At 41.9% G+C, this 19,073-nt stretch overlaps 1 protein-coding gene across 2 annotated transcripts; it reads right to left on the minus strand.

Annotated features, from left to right (window-relative positions):
* Window positions 1-9,859: 9,859 nt before the first annotated feature.
* Window positions 9,860-19,047, minus strand: Mrpl46 (mitochondrial ribosomal protein L46). Of its 2 annotated transcripts, none has more exons than XM_013159006.3 (4): window positions 18,787-19,047; window positions 15,880-16,069; window positions 15,059-15,229; window positions 9,860-10,227 (listed from the first exon to the last, which is right to left on the minus strand). In XM_013159006.3, the coding sequence occupies exons 1-4, from the start codon at window positions 19,012-19,014 to the stop codon at window positions 9,977-9,979; spliced, it is 840 nt and encodes a 279-aa protein (XP_013014460.1). In that variant the 5' UTR covers window positions 19,015-19,047; the 3' UTR covers window positions 9,860-9,976. The 2 variants fall into 2 exon arrangements, with proteins under 2 accessions (XP_013014460.1, XP_003475304.1); XM_003475256.5 differs by having other exon boundaries at window positions 15,059-15,232; window positions 18,787-19,044.
* Between the last annotated feature and the right edge of the window lie 26 nt (window positions 19,048-19,073).

The raw sequence follows: 19,073 nt of genomic DNA on the forward strand, positions 1-19,073 counted from the left end.
AATGCAAAGTTGTCTTCATTACCTAAACAGGAGGACTGTCCATATGCAGAATGATTGGTAATGAATGCTTTTCCACATGCCTGCTCTGGCTCTGGCTCCCCTGCCCTCCTCTCTCCTATACTGAGGGCAAAAACCCTCCTGGCCTTCCAGGTCCCTTGGAAAATACTGGCCTGGCCCTGGGCATGAGGAGCTTGCCGGGTCCTGGCCCCAGCCCTGAAGGGCCTGAGGGACTTCTGGGAGGTCCTGGCTCGGGGCACCAAGACCAGATGGTTGGGGAGATTACTACAATTTGATTTCTACATAATCCGTAAACTTGGATGAGCTAATGTTTCCTCATATGTATTATTTTGTAATCCCAGGAAAAGCTGGGCAGGGACAAGAGCCTGGCTCTCCCTGCCTCCACAGGCCTGGCATGCTGGCTCTAATCACAGGTGTCACGAAGGCCAAGGAGCTCTGCCAGGGGGCTAGGGATGCTGGCACAGGGCAGTGTGAGCTCCTCAGATGTATGGGAGGAGCAGCGAGGAGGCCCGAGTCTCCCAGGAGGCATCAGGGCTCACACTGGGGACAGGCGCTCCCTGAGTGGTATCTGGACAAAAGCCCAGGCTGAGAATCAGGACTCCTGGAGTGTCTCACCCTCGCCTTCCTTCTGTGCAATACCTAAGGTAAGTGGCCACCTCTCTCTGGGCGCCATTGTCCCGAAGGTACAGAGAGAAGGTGGAAGCACAGGAAGAGTTCATTCAGTTTCATCCTTTGGAGTGTGTCAGTCTAAGGCCATCATCTCTGTCCCATGCCAGGGAAGAGCTGGCCAGTCACCCAAACCCATGCTGAGGTGACCGGGTACACCACTACTGACTGATTCTAGTACCCACAGGCATCCTTTCTAAGTCTGGCTTCCTGGGTCACTAGTGACTAGTGACTAGTTCCAGTGACCAGCCGCTATGCCACTTCATTCCCCAGCTCTGTATCCCTCGCCTACCTATTAGGAATGCTTATATGACCCTACTTCCCTCCTGCATCTTATGCAGATTATGAAAATTTAGGGCAAATCTACAGGGAAAACCTAGCAGATCTGTCTGCTCAAAGTAAAAATGTGTTTAATTGACTCAAACACATAGGAAAATGCTTAGATGTTGGCTCTATGACCTTTTTTCCTAGTTTTCTCTACCTTTTCAAATTGAACCTCTCCTGAATGTTTATACTTTCTTGATTCTGCTTAATTTTATTAGTTCACTCTAATGTGCTAACAACTTGGTGATTTTTGCCTCACAACATAGCTGCATGTTTGCAGTAGTCTTTCACTGCTTTGACTCAGTTTATAACAGGTAGGTATCTGCCTGGTGGTACTAACATGCCAGAAGGTTTCGGGGAACAGGAAATGGGCTTTCAGACAAGCTGTGTAGCTTTTGGCCTGGAGCATCTGGGCAGTGTATACTTTTGTGTGTGGCACCTCCCTGTGGACACCATACATACTGCATGGGTCCCATACCGATCATCCATGGCAGCCCCAACCAAGACCATGAATCTAAATTTCTTACACGTCAGTGAAGCACACAGGTCAGCAAGCATGTAACACATTTGAAATCAAACAGTTCCTTCCACATTCTGCACACAGGAATAAGTGATCAGCAATAGAACTTCATGATTCTAAAAAGCAAAACTCCTGAGGCAAATGGTGGCGTGGCCAAGTCAGTTTCAGGCTACGAATTTAGATTTGGGGACCAGTGCTCATACCATAAATGTACCTGTATCTTTAGGAGAGAGATGATCCCATTTTTTCTTATTTAACCTAGATAGTGCTGGTTCGCTTGCTTCTGAAATCACATCTGGATCTTCTGATGTGGCTACACATGATGCCCTTAAAGTTTCTAGAAGGGTGTAACTTGGTCAAGGGCAGTTCACCCTCCACACTCCAAAAGCACTGTGCTCAAAATCATGAGTCCATGAGACTAGGTGCTGACACTGTAGTCATTTGCAATCCATCTAGACAGGGCTGAAGATGTCCCTAAATTCAGGGATTCGGGCATGCAATAAAGTTTACCCAACAAAATCCTCGAACCCAAGAAAAATTCAAGAACAGTAAGGGAAAAAAAGTTGCCACTATAACCATTCATTCAATTAACTGAATACTCTGAACCAGGGTTCTGACCACAGCCAGGGGAAGAATATTGGGGGTGTGGGTACCGGCTAAGGTCAGGATCCAACTAGGAAAGTCACTGTGTCAGGTAGTTCAGAAAGAGAATTTAATTAAGAGAACTAGTTACAAAGGTGTTGAGCAGACTGAAAATCAGAAATACGACAGTGAAGCAACTCAGAGATTAGCAAAAGCCATCACTACGCCTGGAGATGACGAGACAGAGAAGGGAGGTGGTGCTCTCGCAGGGCTCAGCCGTTCTGCAGGAACGTGAAAGGGAAGGCTGCCAGAAAAAATCTGGGAGCCCAGAGATGCTAGAAACGTCTTCCAAGCAAAGAATGAGGAGAAATGCTTAGCCTCTCTTCTCTCCCAACTCTCACCAGTACCTCTTATTAATCAAACCCTGCTGGAATCCAGTCAGCAAGATGTCATGAGAAATGTAACTTACAGGGATCATCACACATACCCCCCAACATATACACACATGTGCATTGCAAAGCACAGCAGGAGGAAGATCTGAGGACCAGAGGCACAGGCAAGAGACCTGCACAGTGTGTGAGGTGAATATTCAGGAGGATATGTGTGATGTGAATGCTCAAGGAAGTGCATGTGTATGATATCAGATCCAAAGATGTGTGTGATGAGAGTGCATGCTCACGGGCTGATGCGACTGTTAAAGGAGACTATATATATATATATATATATATATATATATATATATCAGATCAATGTCAAAGGCTTGTATCTCTGTGTGCTAGGAATAAAGACTCAACCATTTATGTATGATTTGTGTATGATGTGAACAGCTAAGGGTGTGTTGTATGCGTGAGGAGAATATTTAAACTCTTGGTGTTTGTGTGTGTGCGCGCACGCTGTGAATGTCCAAGAAACTGCGTATGTGATGTGAATGATCAAAGCTGTGACATGATGTTCGAGTGTGTATGGAGAGAGATTTGTGATTTATGACTTGTGTATGAGATTTTTGAGAAAAAGTGGGGACTAGAGAATAGAAATATTCTCTACAGACGTGGTAGAAAACTGTGGTCTTGAGTCTTCTTTTTGGAAAGACACGTAGGCTACTTTTCTTTTTCGTACTTGGGAGTGAACCCAGGACCTTCACACTGAGCTGCATCCCCAGCCCTGTTTTTATTTTGTATTTTGAGATGGAATCTTGCTAAATCACTAATCTGCCCAGGCTGGGATCCAACTTATTGTCCCCCTTCGTCAGCCTCCCAGAGTGCTGGGATCACAGGCATGTGCCACCATACTTGGTGTATCTTAAACTTCCTTGGCCTACTTTTGCACACAGTATAACTGAGGGCACCCTGACCAAAGCCTGTATGTGGAGAAACTACAAGAAACATAAAATTTGTTTCACATATGTACTTTTCAAAGTAGTCACCTTAAAAAGTTAAATTCTTATTTTATGGTTGCAGCCATAGCCCAGTGAGATTTTTAGACCTATTTTCAGAGTCCATCTAAATGCTAAACAAAAAATTTCAAATCACTACTCATATTTCCATACTCTTGTTGGCTAAGGCTGGAATGATCCAACTTAGTTATTTAAATCACTCTCACTGTTGGTGTAAGAACTTTCCCCAAAGGGGAAAACAAAGCTATTTCATCGCCTTTTGAGGCTAAGCATCCTTTAGTATATGTATTAAGACACAAGTTCCATTGCCAAATAATTAGCAATGGATATGGGAGTGCACAGGGAGCTCTGAAAACACTAGGAAACAAGGAGGAGCACAGAATCTGCAGGATCACAGCACACGCACATTTGACTTTGGCAGTCTGTCAGGCAGAGATTTTTAAGGTAAGACAAATTATAGTGTCCCCATCCATGATTCTCTTCCCTGAGATCCTGCTCTGGAGTGAGCCTGAGATGGGTGAGGAAATTCCATCTTGGATCCTGACTCTGTGTTTTGATGCTTAGGGTGATTCTCAGTCCCAAATGCTCCAATTCAGGCCTTCCTGGAGGCAGCAGCCAGAGACTCACAATCATTTCCACCTAAGTGACAACACCTAGAATCTTAGTATTTTATACTAAATACAAGCCAGCTGGAGGGTCCAGCTGCAATCAAATAAACCATGACTGGCCCAATCATTGAAGGAAACACAGTTCCATGCTGGATTCCCCAAGAGACAGGGCAGTCACCAATGTGACATTTTTCTAAGGAGTCTTTCCAGGCTAACTGATAATCCATAATTTGTGACTAGAATCCAACCCTGACATAAAATGCGACCATACAAGAGATGAAGGAACCCACTCTCTTTTCAGACAAAACTATTCCTAAACTGTCTTGGACAGTTAAGAACACAAGACACTAAGATAAATCCTGCCTTTCAATCCCATAGAACTTCATTCAGACCTCTCTGAGTTTTGTGCATGCATTTCCTACCCACCCTTCCCCAGCTCCCTCCGCCTCATTTCTTTGGGTGTCAGTTCAGCCTGGGTTGTTTGGGAAGCTTTCCCCAGGGGCGACAGGGCTGGGTGCACAGTGCACATTTCCCTTTACTTGTTGATGGATCTGACCCCATCCTTAGAACTAAACTATTGTTAAAAGAAAAAAAAGAAACTATTATGAGAATATGGTCCAGAATTTTGATCACAATCTTACATCCAGTGCTTGGCAGTAAAAGCAATCTCTTCCACAAATATCTGTTGAAGGGTAACTGGAATGTTTGAAGAATTTACCATAATGTGCTAAAGAGTTTTCCCATGTGTAACTTCTCAAAATTTCTGTTGCTGTATCTTAACCTTACTTCCTCTAATTCAGACAACGACAACCACAGACATTCCTTATTTAATGACCAAGTTCTGGTCCCGCAACAAGGTTTTTAGGTGACTTGGTCACTAAATGATGAATTATATATAGAATGCACATTACAACATTCAGAACAAAGAAATGGTCAAAGAAAATTCCAACTTGATAACTTTGCTTTTATTTGCATAAATCTTATGTGCAGTACTGTAATATGTAACAACACAAAACTACAGTACGGCACTATACAATACAGTCATCAAAAACTACATTACTGTATATACAAGGTATATTGTACCAAAAAAGACGCTGTGGATGTATCAAGATCCACAGAAATGTACAAAAAAATAAAAAAGCACAAGTCATAAGTTCAAGCAACAAGTTATAAGTCTGGACAGTTGTTAAACAGGGAGGTCATTAGACAAGGAATATCTGTAACTGACACCCCCGTCTAAGCAATGCATATATTTGAAGACTGTGATTCTCATCATTCTCATCTCCAAGTTAAGGATGTCAACTCCTTTAGACTATTTTGTACTCTAAATCTTCACAATCTTAAAAAAGTGTCCCCATTTGGTTTTTCCAACCAGCCTCCAGCAGTTGTCCCTTGGTGACCAATTCAAGAATTCTGTTACAAAGGTTAAGGGTCCGGGTGGAAGGGGTTATAGGTGCCTTCAGAATTATATAGCTCTGGATTCAAATCCTGACTCCTTCACCTACTGACTATTGGACATTCATAGTGTCTTCATCTCCAATCTGTTAAATGATCTAGAAATGGCAAGGGAAAAAACTTCCACACCAGGCTGACCAAAGAATGAGTGAGGCACATATAAATGGACAGGCAGGCCTAGCATGAGGCTACATGAAGAGGCCCCAAAACATGGGACTCTAGGTCCACTTCCCATCCTGGACACAGCATAGATGTGAATACTCACAGATGGCCCAAGTACCCTGAATCTGTCCTGGCTGGTTGCATGTCAGCTCCTGGCTGCCCTTTACCCAAGAGGGTAGGCACCGAAGACTGCTTAGCCTGAGGCAGGAGCTGCTTCAAAGGCAACAGCCAAGGCCAGGTGCAGTGAAGGTTTCAGGAACAATGTTCTGCATCCAGAAAAAACTAGCAGACTCTGCCACCTTGTGGCACTCTGGCAGATGATCCCAGCTGTCAGTCACAAAGCCCCACCCTGCCCCTCCACCTGCAATCTGGCTTGGAGAGAGGCAGGGAGGGGATTGTGATGCTTCCCCATCTGAAGGTGTCCTCCAAATCCCTACTCCCAATATGTTCTCAGCTTCACCTGCCAGCCCTGTTGCCCCCAAGCACCTAGTCTCAGGGATCCTCGGCTGACTATACCAGGATGGTTTTCTCCTTACTGGGCCAAAGAGAGGTTTAGAGGGTCTCTTTCCTACCCTAGTCACTCAGCAGCTAGCTGCAGCATGGGGTCTGCTACTTCAGTGACCAACGATATGTCAGTACTGCCTGGTGTTGGTTTTCCCGGCCCACTTTGGGATGACTTAAGAGTACATGGATCCCTTGCCCTCTAAGCCATCCCCAACCTGACTCATAAGACCTATCGGTCCCCACCTCAGCTACAGCAACGATTCATGTGAACCAGCCAAGTCTGATCATAGGATCCATCCTGGATGCCTCTCCCAGAAGCAGGGTAGGAGCAGTTTCCTCCCCCATTTCCTGTCTTGAGCTCTGAAATTCCAAGGGAGGTAAAAGGTTACTGAAAATCTAAAGTGGCTGACCATAATCCAGACTCCATGGGCTTCTAGGAAATAAAGGCGAGAAAGGCTGAGAAAGGCGGGGCTGGGACTGCCCTGAGCTTTCAAGCAAACAGGCTTTATTGTGCTGTGTGTTTGCAGCTTAGCGATCTGTGAGCTCCTCATAATTGGGTTGCTGACCTTTCAGAGCGCTCCTTTTTCTCCTGCTGGGGTAATAGAATGGGTCAGCAGGTCTATTCCGTTTTTAGTGCCCCATAAGCCTGCACCTAGTGGCTGTGGGCAGCCAGGCCCAGGGTGGGATGGGGTAACACGCCTGAGTAGCTGGATGCAGTTATGAGACTGACCTGCCACACAGCCATTCTGAGACTGGCTGATAGAATCTATTAATGTTCAAATTACCCGTGTCCCTTTCCAAATAGGTCAGAAATGCTTGGTTGCCACAATGTATAACCTAGAAAAGGTGAAAACAGCTGTAAAAGCTACAGATGACAGAGCTGAATTCAGAACTGGGAGCCCCTGTTGGAAGGAGGCAAACATTAGCCATGAACAGTGCTAAGTACTTCCAAATAAATTGCCACATTAGCTGCGAAACAGCAGCATCTTCATTTTACAAATGAATATGCTGGGACAGGATTAAGAACTAACTGTGCACACAAATGGTCTGAGTTTGAATTCTAATCCAATTATTCACTAGCAAGCAATCCTAAGCAAGTTAGCTAACTTCTTTGGGTCTGTTTTCTCATTGATAAAATAGGGATAACAATGCCTGCACTGCTGGCTTAAATAAAAATGTATATTTAGTTAAGGGTCGTCATACTGTTCTAGGTGCTAAGGAGTCACTCCACTAGCGTTAATAACGTTAATAATGATAGTTGCTGTAACTTTTAAGGCTAAACTCAAACTCATTCTCTGACTCTAAGTCTGATGCCTTGGAGGAAAGAAGCTGACTCAAAGGTTTTGAAACTGGAGTTTTGGGTGTCAGATTGATAATCTGATACAGTGCTAAGCCTAGAGGCACCTCTCGGTGCAGAAACGGCCCAGCAGGAAGTCCCCTCAAGGGTAAGATGTTTGTAAATGCAGCAGCATTTTCTCTACACTACCAGTAAAGATGGGAACCAGAAGCACTGGCAGTCACCTGGGAAAGGAATGGCCACAGAGGCAAGGCCCAGCCTACACCTCTGGAGAACCCTGGTGACCGGGGTGGGCAGTTCCACACTTCAGATGCAGCAATGCACACATTGTTGTACAAATACAACTCAGACTGCAACTCCTAATCTGCACACTACCACACACATGGCTCTCTCCTCCACCATGCCCTTTGCTTTGAAGGCTTCCATCCCTCAAAACACAGAGAACGTCTTATTTTTGTCCCTAGCCAACTTGCCCCAAAGAATTTATGATCATGCTTGACAACCAGTGAAAAGTTCAAGATGGCATTCAGCAAACGCTGTCAATTTTACTAAATTCTGAATATCTTTCAATCTAAAATCACACTCCAAAAATAACAGCAAAGTTTAGAGACAATCATCTAAAAACTGTGGAATTTTGCAGCCAGAACCCAAACAAAGCAGAACTAAGCCCAATGAGGACCCTGGTGCAGTGAAATTCCTACTACTTTGTGTCCTGGTCCTTGGTAGTCTTACAGTCTGAGCTGCACCACTAGAGACGTAGGACCTTTGAGATGCAGCTCCTAAAAGAGATGAGTTCCAATAATACTAAACATCTGGCCAAGGTTGGTGCCTTCTTCATGGGTTTTTTAAAACAAAGGGCGACCAGGCTATACCCATTTCACCCTCTCCACTCAGTTTCCCCAGGTAACTGAACACAGCGGAAGGGCTACTTACTTTCACACTATGTCCTGCTAACAAAATGCTAGACTGTCGCTCATTGGTAGAGTATTTGCCTAAGGCACAAGCCTCTGAGTTTAATCTCTAACACTACAAAAAAACAAAAAAGAATGTTAATAAGCTGACCACTTTATACATGGTTATAAAAATAGTCACTTCATTCCTACCCTTCTAGATTAGAGGAGCCTAAGACTCTAAATCAGGCAGTACAGATCACATGCATGACACAATCCAAAACTCAGAGTGCCCTGGTCCTATAGCTGTGCCCAGGCTTCCTTCCTGGGTGCCACCACTGCCCTTGATGAGCACAATGTCCTGGGGCACATCTTTTCCCCAGTAGTGAGGGAGAGAACACATGCAGGAGGTAAAGGGCAAGACGATAAGATACAGAACGAGGTACCTCATTTTCATCACAGAAAGCAATTTCCCTGACCCTGTGCAAAAAGACAAGGCTACATCTGTGGTAGAAACAAAGTTCCTATCAAGACGGCTGTCTGTTACTTAGAAGGCTGGGTGAGAGGAAATCAGGAAGTCGTGGGATCCAGGACTGTAGGCTCACCACTAGAACCACAATTCTTGGCAATAGATCCATCTGACTCCCTTACTCTCTTGGACTCACAAAGTGAAATGTTTACTTGTACCTTCTCTGTGGCAGGTGCCGGGGACTAGTGATGACCCAAGCAACAAACTCAACAGCCACAAGGCCCAACCCAGAGGCAAGAGGTCACCCTTCTCCTCTAACACCACAAGTGATATACACCATGACTCCAAGCCAAGGCCTTGACTCCTCCTTTTGTAGAAAGGCAGTAAGCCAAACTGGCTTCTTTCACATGACCACTTCAAAACAGACACAATACGACTAGTTTATTTTTAAATATTAAAATACTTTTAAGAAAGAAAAGAAGTTCCCAGAACTTGGGAGGCTGAGGCAGGAGGACTACCATGAGTTCAAAGCCAGCCTGGGCTATACAGTGAGTTCAAGGCCAGCCTGAACTGCATAGTGAGACCCTATCTCCAAAAAAAAAAAAAAAAAAGGAAAAGAAGGGATAAAGATTTTGAAAAAGGAAGGAAAAGAAGCTATTACTTCCTCAGTTAGATTAAACTACCTTCCTATCAAATACAAAGGAAAAACAAATTAGAAATTGGCTAATACTACAGAGTAAGGTTTTTCCTGTGCTTCTAGAAACTTTATAGAATTCAAGCCTTTGGGTTAATTCATTTCTTTCTCTTTTTTCTTCCTGGACCTAGTAAGTCTATTAATTTACTATAAAGTAATAAAACATCAAAAATTATCAGCTTGGAGAAATGGAAAGGCACCCTAGAAGATCCCTCTTTACAGGAACAAGCCAGTTTGTCATCCCAGAGTGAATCAGCTGAGACCAACACAGGACAGATTCATTTAATTCTTCAAGTTTAATTCACTGCTCAACATCCCCTGCAAATGTGGGGGAACCACACAAAAGTTCTTGAGGCCCAACTTTCCAAGGTTCATCCACAGGCAGCTCAGTCCATCAGAGGTCTAAAAGAAATTTCCTAACCTGAGTCAAGTATTTTGGTTTCAAATAGTCACCCAGCTCGTCCTTAGTGACCCACACATGATGGCCCTTCTTCCCAGCCTGGGAAAAGTCTCCATTTAATAGTAGTGCTTTGAAGAAGAATACTTTGGCCCCGAGGTTACTCTCTGTCCGCAATGCCTGGGGGAACTTGAACTTGTAGTGGCCACAGGGTGCATTTCCTAGGAACTTTGCTTCCATGTTGTTTTCTGAAGGAAGAAAAAAAAAAAAATTGGGAGACAAAAACACACCCTCCAGTTAATTTTAGCTCCCCAAACCACAGAATTCTCTACGAATGCCAGTTCCAGCCCTGAAATCAAAGCAATCCCTAGGAGGGAGGAGGGAGGCCACCCCTGAAAGAGTCTGCTGTCCTCTCAATCCAAATGCTTCCTGGTCCATGGAGTCCAGACTCATCAGGTCCATCCCAGTTATTGCGCTATCCCCTGAAATCAAACTGAAGTCAGCAATGCAGTTCCAGAAACGCTTTCTGGAGTGAGAGCAGCTGGCTCCTGCATACATCCTGCTCACCATCTGCTGACAATACTTGCTATCTGTATAGCAAAGTTCACCCGCCTTTCAACGGGATGTCACAAGCAAAACACAAAAAGCAACTCAGATTTGACTGCTCCAGTGTGAAAACATCACAAGCAAAGTTAAAAACTAATACGTGCAAACTGTGACTAGGGTTTAAATCCTAATTAGGCATTTCCAAAGATGGGGAAAGGGAAGATTCATTATTAAATGGCATCTGATGAACCAGCTAGTTATATGGAAAACCAGGCAGAGCCAACCTCAGTAGTATCATCACATCAAAGTGATACCACCAATGAAAGATTTAACCAAATTTCAAATTTTCAAAAACAATTTCTTCATTCTGGATAGTGGTTTCATGCAATTAACAGTTCCAAAATTCTTCTGTATTTTTAAATTTTTCATTTAAAAACATTGGGATATTTTTTGTGTCATTATTGAGTGAGGAAGGCCATTCTACACAAGACGTAAAATTCACAAACTCCCAAAATGAAATAACACGTATTTGTCTACAAAAACTTTATCTTCCTACAAGGAAATGCAAAGCACAACAAAGACAAAATGAAAAACATTTTCATCATATTCAACAAAGGAGTATCTTAAAGTAGTCTATTGAAGAGCACTTAGAAATCAAGGAAAAAAGAAAAATCAAATCCAAAAGAAAAATGACCCTATATAAACAAGAAGTTCACATGACAATATCAACAACCTATAAATACATTACATGGTATTCAACCTAACTGATAATTAAAGAACTATAAATTTAAACAACAGTAACATGTCACGGGCTCGGGATGCAGCTCAGTGGAAGAAGCTTGAGCCTAACATGCTCAAAGCCCTGGGTTCAATGCCCAACATCACAACAAACAAAATATGTCATAACAAACAATAATATGTCAAAATTGGCTTTCCTTATCTCCTCATCCACAGGTCAGGGGTCTATACTGAACACACATGACATTTTCTTGTCATTATTCCCTAAACAGGAAGTATAACAGCTACTCGTGTGACAATTACATTGTATTAAGTATAAGTAACCTAAAGATGATTTAAAGTATACAGAAGAATATATGCAGGTTATATGCCAATATTACGCCATTTTATAGATCCATAAGTGTAGAAGAGAAGGACAAAGGCCAGGAACCAATCCCTTGCACATACTGAGAAAAGATTATAGTAGTAATGTTCAAAAGTCTGACTTTTAAGGTTTGTGTGAGAGATTAAGAGAAAAAAAAATGGTACTTTCACATATATAATGCAAATATAAATTAGGGGGATATTACAAATAATTTGCCAAAATCAATTTTAACTGTACACACCCTTTTACCTAGCCAAATGTAGAACTTTATCCTCCCAAATATATTTATTTGTTCATGTAAGCCAAGAGGCGTATTCAAGATATTTCCTGCGGCTTTACTTATAAAAGCAACAGATTAAGAAAATGATAGTACCTACATATTAGGAAATAGTATGTTGGTGTTAAAAACATCTAATACCAGTCTTCATATGTGCATCTAGAAAGACATTAAAAGTTGGGGCTGGGGATTTAGCTCAGCGGCATAAGTACCTGCCTTGCAAGCAGGCGGTCGTGAGTTCGATCCCTGGTACCAATAAAAATGAAAAAGACCAAAAAAAAAAAAAGTTGTATGAGGAAAAGACATTTAACTGTGTGTATGTATATGTGTATGTGTTTATATCCTCCTATTACATACCAAAAAAGGAATTATTTATTTTTATGCTTGTATACACATAGAAAATCTCTAAGGATATACATACACCAACAAAAATTGTTAATGAAAGCTGTCTCTCAGGAAAAAAAGTAGTTTTTTTTTCCCTTGGCACTAGGAGGAACTCAAGACCTCATACTTGCCAGGCAGGCATTGTGCTACTGAGGTAAATCCCCAGACCCACAAAAAGAACTTCTTATACTATATTTGCTATCTGGAAAATTTTGACCATATACATGAATTGCTTTCCTTGTTAAATAGCATTTGATGAAAAGTTTCCACATGGTGTCGGCTCACTCATACGCAATATGAAATGTGAGCAGCGCACATCTGTGAATTATACTGAAGTATCATTTATTTATACTTTCCTGGATTTTCCAAACTTAATTCAATAATGCGTATTACTTTGCCACAAACTGGAAAAGATGAATTAAAAAATAGAAGCAAATAAAAAAGAAAAAATCAGCTCATTAAAACATGAACAAAAGATCTGAACGGCAGTTCATAAAAGAAGAAATAGTTAATAAACATATGAAAAGCAACAGAAATGTGCTAATTCCCAAAGCTGATCATTTTTACTAGCCACACAGGAAAAATCGCATCGTGCCATTTCACACATTTGGGGGTTGAGGCAACATGGCAGTCCCACACTTTCCTCAAGATGTCACCTGTTCTACACTGTCTGGGAGGACAAGCACTTATCAAAAACTCAGTGTGCCTAGTTCTGACCTATTAATCCAACCTCCAGGAATCCCAACATGCAGAAATACTGGAAATGGGGAGCCAGTGTGAAGAAAGTAACCCACTTATTTTTCTTACATGTTGCCTGAGTTTTGTCTTTACCACTTTTATTTTATATTATTACTTTAATACATTTGCAATACATATTTTTGCAATAAATCAATATATTTTATTATCTATGCATTAAATGTAAAACAAATTGTTAATACCACTTACACATTTCTTTAACTTTATTAATTACGAAGGAAAGTTTAAGAGGAGAAAAGTACAGAGCCAAGGTGGAGTCTCTTCTATGTGAAAGGGAAGCAGGAAGCAGCACAGGGCAAAGATCTGTCATGGAGGTTTGAGGGAGGCTGAGCGCTTGAACAATGATCTTGGCAAATAGCTCAACTGCCAAGTCCTACGCAGTAGTTGAGACAGAGAGCACCAAAGGCCATGTTCCACTATGACTTGCTGCCTTTCTTGCAGGCCAAAGAGGCCCCTCGTCAAGGGGGCACACTGACTGCTGACATTTTCTTAAGAGCACTTATGCTGCTGGCAAGGCTGGTCAAGTAGTTGTACATCTCTGCCATCAAATCCATTTACCCCACGAACAATCAGCAAGTACCTACTATGTGCCAGTTACTTTGCTGACAGTTGAGATCATGACGGCTTTTCAGCCTTTCAATGAACTCAAAATTCTGGCAGGGGAGAGAAGTGTGCAATAAAAAAATTACTATATTGTAACAGGATAAGTGAAAGGGCTTTCTCCATTAGGGCCTAAGCTGCTAGGAAGTTGAGGTAGCATCCAATTCATCACTGTGGCCCAAGTGCCTGCAGAGGAGGGCCTGGCACAGAGTAGATGTTTGTTTCATAACACATGCAAGTGTGACAGAAGCCCAGGAAGAGGCATTCTCTCTACCTGTAGGCTCAGCAAAGATCTCAGTATGAAAAATATATGAGCCAAGTCTTAAAAACTGAGCAGCCAGACCAGGAAGAACTAAAGCATTCTGCTAAGAACCAGCATGCCTCAAAGCAAAGTTATATGAAATGCTGTATTAGTCAAGGGATACAAAGGCTTTGAGTCAGAATTTGGAATATATATTAACAATGCAAGTCAGAAGACTGACAAGCTAGGGACCAAGGCAAAAAGGATTTCTAAGCCGTGCTGGAAATGTGACTTTGGAAGGGAAAGCTTTTATAAATTCTATGCAGAGAAGTAACCAGGGATTTGTGCTTCAGAAAGTCCATGTCAGCAGCACTGAAAAGTAAGATATAAAAGCAGGGAGTGACTTCCTTAGTATCTCCTTCCAGAGGCCAGTGTAGTGGTTGTCCACCACAGGTAGTATCTGGTGACGTCCAGAGATATTTTTGGTTGTCACACTGAGGGTAAGGGTTAGGGGATGTAGATGAGGCAGTGCTACTGGCATGTAGTGGGCAGAGATCAGAAATGCTGCGAAATACCCTACAATGCAGAGAATAGCACAAAGAATTCTCCAGTTCAAGCATCAATCGTGCCAGCAGAGATATGCCAGTCTAATAAGAAGTGAAGAGAGTCACAGCTAAAGCCAAGAGAATAAAAACAGGACTATTTGGAACAGACCAAATAGGACTCAAAGATTTATGTATGCTGGAATGAGATTAAGAAAAAACTGAGGCTTCTAGTTCAGTGAATAAATAAGCCACAGTACTGACAAGCAAAGCTACGAAGACAAGATGAAGGCAGAGGGATTAGTAGAAATATCAGTTCTGAATGTACTAAAATCTCAGTGGTACACAGATAGACTCACTCATTTTAGGGGATGTCTGGATTTTTCTAGAGGAAATCTCCACTTACCATCCCACTCTCTCTCCTTAAACCTACTCTCACAATCAGCCTATAAATTCTCTAGGTGGATCTAAAAAAAATTTTTTTTAAGACAAGACCTTACTATGTTGCCCAGGCTGACATTCACACCTGGGCTCAACTAATCCTCCCACCTCAGGCTCTCAACCACAGGCACGCATCAATGTGCCCAGTTCTGAAGCGAACCCCATGAGATTTAGAGTGTGGAGAACTCACCTGAGAGAGTGCCCAGTGTTCGCTCAGCTGTGCCTCGGAGGGTCTCCCCTGGCTGCCACTCTGTCTGGGGTAGCAACCAAACATCCTCATCTCCAAGTTTCTCTCTGACTAACAGGACAAGGTTTCTGTCTAGCTTCCGGTGCAATGAGGTTCGATCATTTTTTTTATCGGCTTCTAGGAAGAAAAAGGGGTCAGAAGAGGCAAACAAGATTATTCTACTAGAATCAAAAAACTTAAAAATTTTAGGGTCTTTTAGGGAGAGCTATAACCCTTCCCCTCAGAAAACATACAGCCATTATAACCCTGACCTATCTAACTCTCTTTCAGGGTGCAGACTTGGGCTGTTTCCTCTGTAGAGAAAACATACTCTAAAAAGAAACAAGACCCATAAAAACTCAAACATGACTGCTTCATTGGATTTATCACTATTCCTGACCTAAGTAGTTCCTACTTTCTCTGTTCTTCACCCATCTCTGAAACAATGACAACAGAATCTCTTGCTTTAAGAGAAATTTCTGATAAAACACAAAACTAGAAGAAAAAGATTTAATTTTTTTCATTCTGTTCTAGAATAGGAATTAAACTCAGATAACAGTCACAAAATTTAACTGAGAAAAGAGCACTTTAACAACAAAATTAACATAGGCCTTTTAAAAATTGTATTGGATAGATGCAAAGAAAAAGGGAAAGAATTTACTTTCCTTGTTTTGTTATTTGAAGTTGTTCCTTTAAACACAAGGCAGAGGCTAACCAACTGCCCTGTATCTGAGAACGAAAAATCCCTTCCCCTTCTTTTTCATTGGCTTAAAAAGATCACAAACCTGTTACACGATCTCCAGGTTTGAACTTTTGGAATTCCTGCTCCCACGAATCTTCCAAATCTTGTACAAGCAATATATCCTTTTCATCTTGCTCATCATCGTAGAGATCAGCTTTCTTCTTTGCCATTCTCTGGGCTTCATCCAGAGCACGAAGCTCATGATCTGAATAGAGACTTTGTTCTATCTCAATCTGGAAAAATTAAAAGGATCAAAAACAGGATGTAAAGGCAAAAAAATAAAAAAGACAGACTTGAGGGTTTGTGGGACAGATTAGAAGACACAGACACAACTACGAAGGCACTCAACCACCTTACCTTTGACAAAAGGGTAAAAGATATTCACTGGAAGAAAAATATCACCTTTAATAAGTGGTGCTGGAAAAACTGGCTTTCCACATGGCAAAGACTAAAACTAGACCCATGTCATCACCAGGTAATAAATGAAAGTCAAAATAAATTAAAGCCCTAAATATTAAAACAGAAACCCTAAATCTACTAGAAAACAAGGTAGGCAAAAATCTTGGCACAGAGGCAGGCAAAGAGTTCATGTACAAAATGCAAACTGCACAGGAAGTACTTCAAAGAATAACTGGGATTTCATCTTATTAAAAAGTTTTTGCATATCAAAAGCAATCACCAACATAGGGAAAAGAAAACCAAAAGAATGAAAAAAAAATCGTAGCCAACTGTCTCTCAGAACAAGGACATATATAGAACAAATATAAAGAATTGGAATCAATCAGGACCCCCAAAATTCAAAGACCCAATTCAAAAAAGAGCATCTGAGATGAATACTTCTCAGATGAAGAAATACAAATGGCAAATACATGAAGAAATGTTCAACATCACTGGTCATTTGAGAAATGCAAATTAAAACACTGAGATTCCATCTCACTCCAGAAAGAATAGCTGCGATCAAGAAATCAACCAATAACAAATGCTGGTGGGGCTGCAGGGAAAAAGGAGCCCTTCTCCACTGTTGGTGGGAGTGTAGACTGGTGCAACCACTGTGGAAATCAATCAGGACATTCCTCAAAAAACTAGGAATGGAATATTTTCCCAGAAGAATGGAAACATCATGCCACAACAATGTATGTGCACCCATGTTTATAGGAGCACAATTCGTAATAGCTAAACCTTGAAAACAACCCAAATGCCCATCACATGCAGAATGGGTTAAAAAAAAAAAAGTGGTATTTTTATACAATGAAGTATTATTCAGATAAAAAGAAGGATAAATTTGAGATTTCTATAGGTAAATGGATGCAATTTGAGACCATAGTCATAAGTGAAATAAATCAGACTCGCATGTGTAAAATATCATATTGGCTTCCTAACGTAAAAAAATTGAAAGTAAATAGTATTCAAAATGTACACGAGATACTGTGAAAATGAAAGGGAAAAAAGTGCTCAAAAGAACAACCAGGATAAAGGAAAAGAGAAAGAAAGAAGGAAAAAGATTGTGTGTGTGTATGTACAAGATACACAACTATACTACTAACCTCTGTTAGTTCACCAAAAAGAACAGTTTGTGCTTTGATTGTTTGATCATTGTTTTCATGTTTAAATTTTGTAATCTGAACAACTACTTTGAGGATATCAATATGGAATACATTAACTAGTGTTAATTCCCCCCAAAAAGTGGTTCAAAAACAAACTTAAAAAAAAGGACAGGAAAAAGTAAAAGGAAGCTACAAAATCCCTGAACAGGCTCATAAGTTTATCACAAAATATGCAAACATACAATCAAAACACTACACAGAAAGCAATGAATGCAAAAAAGCTTCAGTTCATACATAAAGCTTCAGTTCCATTTGTCAGTATTTTAGAATGGGATTGAGGGTTAAGACTGCTACCAAGAACAGAGGCCTGTGATAGGCACTGTGGGTCCACTACTTCACTCCAGTCCCATCCGTCTTCGGCCAGCATCTTACTTTCCTGCCTTTCCCTTTTTCCTACAATGTTTTTCTTCATGTTCTATCCAAGAGACTTCATCTTATCCTTCTGATCTCAATTTAAACATCACTCTCTCGGAGAGACATTCCTTAAAACCGCCCATAAATTCTAAATTAGGTGTCCCTGTGAAACATATTACTCTGTAATTTCCTTTTCAACACTCACCAGAGTCTCCAGTTAGTTATGTGACTATTTGTTAAGGGCTGCCCCCTCATTCCACTGGACTGAAAACCCTGAGCCACAGCTACACCTGTCTGATTCAGTACTGGATCTCTAGCACAGCACACAGTCTGATACACAATACCAGATGTGCTGTGAACATATGTAAGGTGAATAATTTACCAAATGAGTAAATAAGTAAACTGAGAAAAACACAGAAGAGGTGGTAGCTTTCAACAGTTCAAGACAAAAAACATCTCAGATGCTCGCAAAATATAAACATCCGCCAATCATTATCTGTGGCACTTAGTACCCTCCCAAACACTACACTTAATTTTTGTTAAAAATACTTTACTTTCCCTTTACAAAAATAGCCCTGAGGTAAAACAGAGCAGACTTTGTCACCGGCATCTTAGCGATGTGCCCCCTGCCTCCTGTGCTTAACACTCACCACACACCAGACTTTCTCCCGTCCTATGGGCACGTTCCTGGTGACAGGGGCTAATTCCGGTCACCACTGAATCCCAAACGCGTTAGATGAATAAAAAAAGTACAGCGCCTCCAAAGAGTTGTCCAAAGAGCCAACAAAGGAGTGAAAATAAACTGATAAATGCCAACTGTGTGTCAATCTAAATCAATTAAGTTATACTTGCAGACCAATACAGTGAGGTTGAGAAAGAAAATGATCTGCTTCAGGTCACACAAACTAATTGGTCCCGAACTCAGGATCGAACCAAGTCCCAGTGCTAGTGCTGCCCGCTCGGCACCCTTTAAGCCCGCATCCCACTCCCACCTGCCGCAGCACAGCCGCCATCTCTTCCTGCAGTGGGGTCAGAGCCTTGGAGATAAGCGGTGGCCGCTGCAGACACAACGCGCCCAATAAACGCCACGGCGATCTGTTGTTTGAGGGTGCGGTCGCCAGAGACAGACTCCGAGAACCCAAGCTACCTGCCCAAAGCCTCTCCATCCGTCGCCAGCCTCTCGTCACCCCAGACAGAGTATACTTCACGGGCGCCGCCATCTTTCTGCCTTCCCAAAATGTCCCGCGACTCCCAGAAGCGATCTTAGCCAACCCTATAC

Source organism: Cavia porcellus, unplaced genomic scaffold, assembly GCF_034190915.1.
Source record: "Cavia porcellus strain 051 isolate PalLab524CR breed Dunkin Hartley unplaced genomic scaffold, mCavPor4.1 scaffold_6, whole genome shotgun sequence".
In the NCBI taxonomy this organism is placed as follows: Eukaryota; Metazoa; Chordata; class Mammalia; order Rodentia; family Caviidae; genus Cavia; species Cavia porcellus.